The sequence below is a fragment of the Engraulis encrasicolus genome, chromosome 1 (assembly GCF_034702125.1).
Source record: "Engraulis encrasicolus isolate BLACKSEA-1 chromosome 1, IST_EnEncr_1.0, whole genome shotgun sequence".
Classification (NCBI taxonomy): domain Eukaryota; kingdom Metazoa; phylum Chordata; class Actinopteri; order Clupeiformes; family Engraulidae; genus Engraulis; species Engraulis encrasicolus.
In genome coordinates, this window is record NC_085857.1 from 35,070,485 (window position 1) to 35,082,744 (window position 12,260).

At 44.9% G+C, this 12,260-nt stretch overlaps 1 protein-coding gene across 1 annotated transcript in view; it reads left to right on the forward strand.

The window, feature by feature from the left end:
• Window positions 1–11,748, forward strand: part of LOC134450685 (insulin-like growth factor-binding protein 4) — a 62,122-nt gene extending 50,374 nt beyond the window's left edge. The window contains exons 3-4 of the mRNA XM_063200610.1: window positions 2,136–2,261; window positions 9,853–11,748. Of these exons, the coding sequence (XP_063056680.1) occupies window positions 2,136–2,261; window positions 9,853–9,987 (261 nt within the window). The 3' untranslated portion in view covers window positions 9,988–11,748. The remainder of the gene's footprint in view (window positions 1–2,135; window positions 2,262–9,852) is intronic.
• The last annotated feature ends 512 nt before the right edge of the window (window positions 11,749–12,260 follow it).

Below are 12,260 nucleotides of genomic sequence, written 5' to 3' on the forward strand. Positions count from 1 at the left end.
GTCCCCCTCCTACAGTTATGATGCCCTCAGTCCACTGTATATTAACCCGTGAAGACACTGCATTATATATTTGTTACCAGAATGACAGGGACCATGCACGCATTACTAAAAGCCTTGTGTTATGTCATAGTTGATTAGTACTATGGTAGTTAAAGGGACACTGTGCAGGAAATGGTCAAAAAGGGTACTGCAACTATGCTGCGAATTGAAAATGGGCTGCCTATTGCCAAATTTGATCTTTTCATGAAAGTTTCCGAAGTAATAAACTAATATTTTCTAGTATGGTCCAAGTACAGTCATTTTTGCAGCTAAAAATGGCTATTTCTGGAAATTCAAAATGGCGGACCATGGAGAAGATCCCCCTTTTCATGTAAGAAACGTGCAATTTTTTCAGTCATAACGAATACTTAGAATTTTATGGTGGTGGTAAGTATTCATAAAAAGGTAACTTTAATTAATGGGAAGCATGGAGATTCTGGAAATAAACAACTAAAAATCTCACACAGTGTCCCTTTAACTTTTCAGTGACTACTGGTGCCACCGCGTGCATTAAGGGGCTACGGATGTACCAATAGGCCACTCCATCTAAATTGTGGGCCAATCTGAGGGAAAATTTGAAACAAACAAACAAAACAATAAAAAAAAAACAATAGCATCAGCCCCTGAGGACTGCCGGCCCACCGGGAAAGTGCCCTGTACTCCAAGATTATCAGTCCAGCCCTGTGAGTGTGTGTATGTGGATCAGAACATGTCGCTCAGTGCAGTGCACGGCACGCAGCGGGAGATGGCCTGTTTTTGTTCAGGCAAATTGTCCTCCAGTATTTCCTGGTGGTTTAATTTCTGAACTGTTGCTCCACCAAAACTCCCACTGCTTGGCACACAGGCATTCATGTGGCTCCATTTGCCCATGTTTCCTTCCCCATTGATGCTGAGAGAGAGAGAGAGAGAGAGAGAGAGAGAGACAGACAGAGAGAGACAGATAGAGACACAGAGAGAGAGAGAGGTAGAGAGAGAGAGAGAGAGAGAGAGAGAGAGAGAGAGAGAGAGAGAGAGAGAGAGAGAGAGAGAGAGAGAGAGAGAGAGAGAGAGAGAGAGAGAGAGAGAGAGAGAGAGAGAGAGAGAGAGCTTTTGCTGGGCCTGGGACAAAATCAACTAAAAGGGCCCCTGACCCACTACATCTAATATAATAAGGACCCAATTCGGGGCCCCCTTTTCCCCTGGGCCCGGCCGGGACAACTGACACATTTGTCCCCCTTGTCGGCTTCCCTGTGTGTGTGTGTGTGTGTGTGTGTGTGTGTGTGTGTGTGTGTGTGTGTGTGTGTGTGTGTGTGTGTGTGTGTGTGTGTGTGTGTGTGTGTGTGGGTGTGTGCTTTATCCATGCAATGCATGCAAATGTAAAATCGAGACAGAGGAAGGGAAAGTGTTTGTGCATGCATTCGTGTCTCTGTCTGGGGAACAGTGTGTGACTGTGCAGATTGCATGCCTGTTGGTGTGTGTGTGTGTGTGTGTGTGTGTGTGTGTGTGTGTGTGTGTGTGTGTGTGTGTGTGTGTGTGTGTGTGTGTGTGTGTGTGTGTGTGTGTGTGTGTGTGTGTGTGTGTTCAGTATGTATGTGTGTGTGTGTGTGTATGTGTGTGTTGCTTGTGTGTACAAACACAACTGTTTCCCAATAGTGCTATGCGCCTCTTCCTCTTCCTCTCACCACCACCCTCACCACTCTGTAACCTGAGCCCATCTCTCTCTCTCTCTCTCTCTCTCTCTCTCTCTCTCTCTCTCTCTCTCTCTCTCTCTCTCTCTCTCTCTCTCTCTCTCTCTCTCTCTCTCTCCCTGTCTCTCATATTACAAATTGGTGAATGATGTAGATTCTTTTTTGGGAATTTGGGGATTGGGAGGACTGTTGTGTGAGGTGGATGAGGGGGAGAGGTTGGTGTTGAGGCTGTAAGGAGGGAACTGGTTTGGTTTTGGTTTTGTTTTTGTTTTTTCTTTGCTTTGCTTAAAAAAATGATGATGTTCTGATGGCCTTGTAAAAATTTGAATCTTTGGTCCAATAAAGGGCTTTTTAAACCTCTCTGCCTCTCTCTCTCTGTCTGTCTCTCTCTGCCTCTCTCTCTCTGTCTGTCTCTCTCGACCCCTGCAGGCCCCGTGCCGTGCTGAGCTGCAGAGAGCGCTGGACCGCCTGGTCGCGGGGCCCCGCACGCATGAGGACCTCTACACCATCCCCATTCCCAACTGCGACAAGAACGGAGATTTCCACGCCAAGCAGGTACGCTATGGGGAGCCCAAAAGAAGTGTAGGTGATGCGCGCACATCCAGTAAAACAGGTGCTGGATCAAACAAACGTGCGTAAAGGAAGAAAGGAAATCCGCACACTGTTACTGCTCACCGATTTATTTGAACACAACGTTTCGACCTCAGGCGGTCTTCGTCGGGTGTTAACAGTGTGCGGATTTCCTTTCTTCCTTTACGCTATGGGGAGCCCACACGCTCGAGGAGGTAGACGGGCTACAGTGATTTCAGCACTGATTGAATGACAGCCGGCAAAATTCCTTGGCGGCCAATAGTAATCTCTCCTTTCTCGAGGAGGCGGTCCTTCGTCAGAGTGAGGGGTATCCTTGTCGCTATGCTAAGGACGCCACAGATGGCCAAACTCGGCTTCTCATTGGTCAACCTTCACAACTTCCTGTGACAGGTTAGGGTTTAGGCGTGGGTTTTGGTCTGGGCACAATTTCGCATCAAATTCGCCAATACCTTGCTTATTTCGCCGTTCTTGGCAAAAGTAAAGAATAAGAAACATTGCTTTCCTGACAGGTTAAGTTTAGGGAAGGTTTAGGTTTAGGCACATATCAAAAGTGTGGCGAGTGTCAGCGTTTTTTTCGGCTTCAAGACTCTCCCCTCTCACGTGTTGCAGTCTTGCCGCTCTGGAAGTTCGACCAATCAGAGGCCACCTCTGGCGTCACCCTCCTAGGAAAAAAAATATCGCATCCCTGCCGGGGGTGTGTGGCAAATCCAAGTCAGGGCTTTTTTGAAATAGAGCTCTGTGAAGTATGGCTGCGGGACACAAGCAATGGACTGGTCCACACTCTTCACACGCAGAGGGGCATGGAGAGGGACAGCCATGCCTCAATGGTTAGAGCGCTGGTCTTTAGATCAGAGGGCTGCAGGTTGAAATCCCACCCTCATCAGCGCCCTTGAGCAAGGCACCTAACCCCACATTGTTCCAGGGCCTGTAACCAATACCCTGTACCTAAATAACTGTAAGTCGCTTTGGATTAAAAGTAATGTAATGTAATGTAGAAGGCAAATTTGGCATGTTGGTGGGTCAGTGACGTTCTTCACTTAAAGGGACACTGTGTGAGATTTTTATTTATTTATTTCCAGAATTCATGCTGCCCATTCACTAATGCAACCTTTTTCATTAATACTGACCACCATCATCAAATTCTAAGTATTATTTATGACTGGAAAAATTGCACTTTTCATACATGAAAAGGGGGATCTTCTCCATGGTCCGCCATTTTTAATTTCCAAAAATAGTTATTTTTAGCTGCAAAAATGACTGTACTTGGATCTTACTAGAAAATATTTGTTTATTACTTAGTAAACTTTCATGTAAAGATGAAATTTGGCAATAGGCAGCCCAGTTTCAATGAGCAGCATAGTTGCAGTACCTTTTTTGACCATTTCCTGCACAGTGTCCCTTCACTTAAGAACTTCAATCAGCCTTTCTCCTGCACCTTAGCCTAGGATGTGCACAATCTTCCTCCTGAACAAAAAAAGGTTGGGAATCACTCAGGGCTTGATTAACCCCACAATACACTAGTGGTGTGGATTGGCACTGCCCTCACGATCCAATTCGATCACGATTCGGGAGGTAGCGATTCGATTTGATTCGATTCGATTCGATTCTATGTGATCCGATTCAATCTGATTCAATTCTACAATGCATTGCAATGCATTACATTTCTACTGAAAGCAAAGCAAATGTTTAATCAGTCATGATGAGGCAATACAAGTTGTCAGATACTGAGCAACAATTTATTGGCTATTTTCTGTATCAGTCTGTATCACTCTTTCAATGGTTTGAAGTGCTTTTATTTAATTTAACATTCATTTGCTCCCGAAATATCCATGGAAGTAATTGAAACTTAAAAAAATTGCCGGATCGATTCTGGAACTTGCCGGATCGATTCTGGATTGTCCATGCCCGCATTGGATTGGATCGCCGGATCGATCATTGTTGACACCACTACAATACACACAGTTCCAACAGTGGAACACTGTAATAGTCATTGAAACGTTGATAGCAAATACTAGTACTACACTATTATGACATATCACAGGGCACTGTTCATTGCCATTCTGGTAACAGCAAATGTATAATGCCGTATTTTTAACAGGTTAACGCACGGGACCACTTGTCAGGGGCCCCTGATTGGCCAAAAGCTAAAAAAAAAATTGCAGAATTGTGACAAGACGCGATATTGAAAAATGAATCTGTACTACTGAGTACAGTTTTGAATCATGTTAATAGTCCTCTATAAAGTTGGTAGACGTAGCCCCTTAATGCACGCCGTACCTCCAGTGGCATGTTGTAATAGTCATTGAACAGTTAACTACCATAGTACAACAATACTATGACATAACAAAGGGCCTTAAGTAATGCACTACGACTTAGTCCTTGCCATTCTGGTAACAGCAAATGTATAACACCGCGTATTAACAGGATATTATCTTTAATCACTGGCTCGCAAATGTCGTGAAATTTGCCTTTCCAAGGGGCCCCACACCAAACCTGTAGCCTAGGGGCCCCAGACCATCTTAATCCGGCCCTGGAATCACTGGTTCAGTTCACAGAGGAAGTGGAGGTAGCCAGCCAGCCAGCCACACACACACACACACACACACACACACACACACACACACACACACACACACACACACACACACACACACACACACACACACACACACACACACACACACACACACAGCCGGTCGGCCACTGTGTTGCAACTACGACACACACACACACACACACACACACACACACACACACACACACACACACACACACACACACACACACACACACACACACACACACACACACACACACACACACACACACACACAGACACACACACACCCGGCCACTGTTCGCCTGCGTCTGCACCGCACGGCTCCTCGCTTCAAGTAGCTTTCATGGCCCTCATGTGGCACCAGAGGAATGTCCTACTAGCTAGGGGTCCCCTGGTGGCCATAACTCACCCATGTTTTGGTCCTTTTGAAGAGCTTGAAAGTGTGTGTGTGTGTGTGTGTGTGTGGGGAGGGGGGGGTGCATGTGTGTGTGTGTGTGTGTGTGTATGTGTACATGTGTGTGAGTGTGCCTAAATTGTAGTGTGTGTGTGTGTGTGTGTGTGTGTGTGTGTGTGTGTGTGTGTGTGTGTGTGTGTGTGTGTGTGTGTGTGTGTGTGTGTGTGTGTGTGTGTGTGTGTGTGTGTGTGCGTCCATGCATGCGTGTGCGTGTGTACTCATGCAAGTGCACGTTCTGTGAAATGGAGCAGAGCTGCATAAGCCAGATAAATTTAAAACTTGATATACGAATTTGTGTGGGCATCCAAATGAATACTGAAAAATCTGGGACAAGAACAACATGTCCTCGAAAAATACTCCCCGTGGTCACATTGTATTTGTAATACGTTGAAAGACATATCATAAAAGTTTGGTAGTGGGCTGCACCGCTGTTCCCTGGCGGACAAAGAGCACGGCGGGAACACAGCACAACTTATAATAGCTTACCATGTAACAAAAGTTTTACAGTCTTGACATCCAAAATACGTGGACCCATAAACATCTCATGGCGTAATACACCCAAGCCTTAAATCTGACATAAATTATAACAACCGAACCTTAAATCCAGTTTAGGTTCAAGTCTACTGTAGGCTACATCGGCCATAAACATAGAATATGGTGAAATAGCCTACAGCCAGGGCCGCTGAGTTATTTGAAAGGGCCGCAAAGTTGTCTGAAAGGGCCCCCCAGCCCAATACATACAATGTAATGAGAACCCAAATCTGGGATCCCTCTCTCTACCTGGGCCCAGAACAACTGCCCCTTTTGCCCCCCTATATCATTACAGCCCTAATACAGAACCAGCCTCTTTAGGCCTAATTCACAACAGAGCGGTGAAGCGTTGCGGGACGGAAGCGATTTTTACCGGCGGTGACGAAAATACATGGAAAGAGATCTGTCCTTCCACACTAACCGGCAGTAGTCGGGCAGTTGTGGCCCGGGAGCCGGCTCAGCTCGGCGCCGCGCTGCATTTGGAACATAGAACTCAAGCGGATTTTGGACGGCAGCGACTGGCGGTGTCCCATTCAAATGAATGGCAAAGTAGAACAAATCGCTCTGGGGGGATTTTGAACAGGACTGGCCGCGCACGCTGACGCTGTTGGTGTTAAAGGCAGAGTTCAACACACTGTCCGAGACTAAGCAGAAGGACCTCAGTCGTCTCACTTCCATTCTCGCTGCGGTCCCTTGGTGTGAATTCGGCCTTATAACCATGGCCACTAACCCTGCTCATTTCAGTGTTGTTCATTCTACCACAGGATTTTCAGTATGCTATTTCCTGTTAGGCTACCAATAGCCCTTGTGAATGATTTAGCACTAGCATCTGCTACCCAAATAATAACAGTGCCACCCTTTTAACCGTGGACAATCAGATGGATAGAGGAACCAGCATGAGTACATGGACAAAGTTCAGGATAGGGTTAGAAATCGAGTTTTGGGAAGTAACTGTGCCAACACTACTAAGGCTTTTCTCTGAATAGCAGAGGCGGATCCTGTCACCAGGCTAGGCAGGCAGCCGCTTGGGGCCCCCTAGTCCCCTAGATGGTGAATAACAGCTCAGATTTACCCTCAAATATTCATTCCTTTGAATTTTCGCTTGGGGCCCCACTGCTGACTCTAGAGTCGCCTCTGCGGAATAGTGTGGGGTGGATATGACATTTTCGGCAAAACAGAGTGCAATGATCTCTTGTGGGTCATGACGGCTGGGGTAAGGCAGATTGTGGCAGCGTGTTGTCGCGTAAAAGTGGGTTACTCTTTAACCAGCGCAACCTCACCCAAAATGCAAATACATGTTATGTCACTGTTATGTGTATGGGATACTGTGTGTGTGAGCATGTGTGTATGTGTGTGCCATGTCTGTAGAAGCGTGGGAAAGAGAGAGAGAGAGAGAGAGAGAGAGAGAGAGAGAGAGAGAGAGAGAGAGATATGATACAGTGAGACTACATAGAAAGAATTCATCCATACAAAAAAAAGAGTACTAGTAGAAGAATTGCCAGCAGTGACAATTATATCGTCCAAATAAAAAACATACACAATGTTGGCTTACAGTTTTTGCACTGCAGATAATGTCTATTGAATAAGTCCATTTGTTGAGATGCGGATGACAGGGACAGATGTGCAGAGTATTGGTGAACATAAAATGTAGCGAGACTGCAGGCCAGCAGTCCTTGAAAAATAAAAGTACTGTTTGTCAGACTTTTGTTCAGATCTTTCCAGGAAGAGCTATGTTTTCTTCTTATCCACCGTTGCATGGATCTCCAACTGAGTACAAGTATATCATTGTGCAATCATGAATCCACAGTTGTGTGGACATCTAGCCTGGAGCACTCTGATAAATAAATTATTTATCAAATAAATTATAAATCAAATATTAGATTGTGCTGGATAGAATGATGCATGTACAAACAAACACACACATGGATGTACTATATGCACACACAGGGAAGTCGACAAGGGGGGACAAAGAGGTCACTTGTCCTGGGCCCGGGAAGAGAGGGGGCCCAGAAAAGGGTCTTCATTGCATTGTAGGTATTGGGTCTGGGGCCCTTTTAGATTACTTTGTCCTGGGCCCAGCCAAAGCTGTCAGCGGCCCTGCGCACACACATGCACATGCACTAACATACACACACCCCTAGCCTTTTGTGTAACTCTTGATTGTCCCGATAATGCACACACACAAACACACACACACACACATCCACGTACATGCACAAACATCCACAGGCACACACACATCCTTAGTCTTTTGTAACTGGTGATTGTCACGCCAGATATTGGATACTAAGTCTCTTTGATTTGAGCAAAACACACATAAGCTTAACCAATTAGGTCACAGATACCATCGGATTTGTATCCCAGAGACAGAGAGAGAGAGAGAGAGAGAGAGAGAGAGAGAGAGAGAGAGAGAGACAGAGAGAGAGAGAGAGAGAGAGAGAGAGAGAGAGAGAGCAAGCTCTGAAAATAGAGAAGTGCAAGCGTCCACTTTGTTCTTTTTGTGCTGACAATCTTGTTAAGTCAAGGTCTGGGAAATGATGCCTGTTATTTGGACGGCAACAATGACACCTGACCTGGCGTGCGGACTACACGAGCAATTTTTTGGGAACTACTTTTTTTTGTGCGTTTGTTTTCCACCACCACCACAGTTGTACGTTTCACCCCGTTCATATTTTTCCGTTGTGAGAGTGTAGTGGCTATCTTACATCCTACTGCCGATTTTTTTTTCCCCCACCGAGCAAATTCTTGTCTGTGATTTTTTTTAATCAAAAAAACCCACAAAAATGTTAATATTAGTGTTGAACAAATTCAAAAAAGCATGTTTTCCAGGGGTCAAATTAGCGAGGTATGCCGTCTCAGGGTGGATGAATTCCTGAAAACCGAGCTAAAGTTTTTATTTCATTAGTGGTAACGTCCCCTGTAAAGTTCACTGTGGTTGGGCAAAAAAAACACAATATGCTGAGTCATCGGTATGGAGGTCAAAACAAAAGACCCCTATACACTCCCTTTGTTCGATAGTGCCCAGAGGCGGTCTTAGTGATTTTCCAAGCCTCTTGCCATGCACCCCTTGAAGAAAAAGTTTTAAAAAACTGGTTAGTTACGCCTCAGTGGAGGTAAAAGCAGACCATTTGTGACCTAATATTTTTAGTAAAGCAACAACACATACATAATGTTTAGACTATCGCATCATATTTCATTGTTTTATCATCACTGCACTCTCTCATGGTAGTGAATCAATAATCAGAGATGTTCATTTTTGTTCGATTAAATAACTTTATTGTCTCAGCTTATGTCTCTACATCATCATCAATATCAGTTGAACTATTTATGATCACATTCACACAATGTGCGCAAATACATCTGTAGATATGTTGATAAATAATAATGCACTCAATGCACTTCTGGATAGACGCAAGTTCAAGTTTCAAGGTCAATTATTCACTTTCAGTTGTATTTGTTTTAACCGTGTGTGATATTGTATAAAATGTTAAGTATCTGATATTACCTCGTATTAGCTGACCTTGGTTGCATATTTAGTATCTTGTGTTATGTTACCTTGTCTTACCTTTGTAAACAGGTTACACTGCAATGGTCACTAAAAGGTACCAGCCACAAAGCTTCAAGACTGAAAGCTTCTGCAAAATTCTGAAAAAGCAATTAAAGAGTGCAGACATTTGCCTTCATGTGCAGGCACATGCTTTTTTTTAGAAAGTGCGCTCAACTCCCAACTGTTTCTTACAAGGTCTTCAGGTGCGAGCAAACAGCAAAGTTCATGTTTAGTAAAAAAAAAAAACCTACTCTTGGGGTGTAAATCTAGCAGTTTTAATCTACTGGGTTAGCATGACTGACAGACGTTTCGGCCTAAGCCTTCTTCAGGTGCTGAAGAAGGCTTAGGCCGAAATGAGTAAATTAAAACTACAAGAATTACACCTGAGAGTGCGGCTTTTTTACTAAACAGACACATGCTTTAAAATTGACGTTGTCTTACCTTGTTTATTTGTTGGTTGCAGTGTCACCCAGCACGAGATGGGCAGCGGGGCAAGTGCTGGTGCGTGGACCAGAAGACGGGCCTGAAGCTACCGGGTCCCCTGGAGCTGCGGGGAGAACTGGACTGCCACCAGCTGATGACGACAGTGCGGGAGTGATGGCCTCGCCCGCCATGCACCGCCCCCAGCGACAGACCAGGGTGTCAAAAACTCTGGCGGCTCAGGGGTGCGTTTCTACACAAACGTCGTTGTTAACTAAGTTAGCAACTTAGTTGGTTTGCAATGCAATTTCGCATTGGAAAGCTAGTAAGTTGCTAACTGGTTAGCAACAATGCTTTCAAGAAACGGGGTCCAGAGGTAAAAAAAAAAAAAACCCTGTCACGTTTTCCTTTCAACACAGGTGACTTCACTGAGTAAACTGGTCTGACACCTGTCTTGAATTCTCCAATACTACCAATACGCTGATTCTGAGCTGGAAGGATCAAAGTTGTGGCAGGGTTTTTACTATCTGAGCCCAGGATTGACACCTCTGGTGACAGTAACCTATGTGGACATAACGGGGGATCCCCAACCACCAACCACCACCCCTTTACACCCTTTTACTACGCTGTAGAAATGTTCCTCAAGGAAGCCTCAGTTGGCTCAAGGGGGACCTAAACGTTCTCTGAGGAACGTAAACATTTCTCTGGAAAACCTTGAAGTTCTAGGAAGAACCCCAAGGTTCCACAGTGGAAATTGAAGGGTTCCTCAAAGGAACCATTTTGGTTCCTGTGTTCTCTGAGTAACCTTGTTTTTTTTTTACAAGGACCAATTTGTCATACAGTACAGTTGGTTCCCCTGAGAACATTTAGGTCCCTCAGAAAACACAGTTGGCAAACTGAGGGCTCTTCGGGAACTTTTCATTTTTACAGGCCTAGCCCCCCCACCTCTGAACCAACACCAGTGGGGATCCTCCAAAACTGATCACCCCTATCAACCTGAACCCCCTCAGCCTCCACCACCATCACAATCGCCTTCACCACCTTTGCGGAGGAGAATACATGGAAGCGAACTGGTGGAGTGAAGCAAAAAAAATAAAACCCTTCCTCCATGGATGTCAAGCGAATTGGAGCGAAGTGAGGAGGTGAAAGAGGAATGAAGCGAAAGCGTTTGAGACAAGCAATCAATGGATCAGCAATGAAATCCACACCACTAATCGATCTATCTGATTTGTTTACGTTTACCAGCTGTCGACTGCGGAGGTGCATCTTGTCACCATGGGTAGGCAGGCAGCCTCTTGGTCGCCCCCAAGATGAAGCCCTAGATGCCCTTAGATGGTGAATAACTTAGTTCACACTTTGTATACAGTATAGTGGCACGTTTCTTTTAGATGTGCACTCCTTTGGTATATTCGCTTGGGGCCCCAGATGATCCTAGAGTCACCTTTGGTTGACGATTTTCGTGTGGCATCACTTTGCTCGATTCGCTTCCATGTATCCCCTCCCCATCTTTACAGTACCTGGTCTTTGGCCAGCTGTCTTCTTCTGGTGCTCTGCAACGCGCCAATTATGGAAGGACTTGATCCAGAAACCAACTTTGGGGAGGAATGGTACTTGGGTATGCTATAACGAAAAGAATGGGGGGAAAAAACAACAACAACATCATCAACATAGAGATATCTTCTTTTATTACCATTGTTTTATTATTATTGTTATGATTTTGTGACTTGTTTTGTGAGCTTATGTATGTGTGGATGGGTATTTGTTTCTCCGTGCCTATATATAAATTTATATATATATAAATACATATCTCATATATGTCTTTTGAGCACTTGAGTGTCTTTTAATATCAGTGGAATTATACAAATGTGCTGGCTTTAAAGTAAATGAAAAATAAAATATGAAAAAACTCAAAATAAATAGCTTTAAAAGCTGTTCTGAACATGACGTTTTTACGTTTTTCATTTAAACCTCTATTATCACTTGCATTGGCTTTCCCCTCTGAATGACCTTTTCATGTGGTCCATAAATGTATGTACCTTGAAGTTTATATAAACTAGTTTTCTTAAGACATACGGTGCTAACCTACGCTCTTGCCACTGTCCTGGATGGCAACCTGGTTCAGTAAATTGGCTTGAACAAACACAGGGCTGGACTGACCATCTGGCATAGCGGGCATTTCCCGGTGGGCCCCGCACCCTTGTGGGCCCCTATACATTTCTGAAAATAGGAGCCCATGAGGGTGCGGCGCCTACCGGTGAGTCAGTTCTGTGCCGCTAATTATGAGGGGGCCCCTTTAAACCAAAAGCGCCCTCAATGTCTCTCCCCCAGTCCAGCCCTGAACAAACATGTTGCAGGCCTTTTTACCTTCTGATGTGGGGACACCAGCCTTGTCTGCCCTCACACAATTCGACCTCACTGTGCCTTCCATGGTTTCAAAATATATTGTCTCTC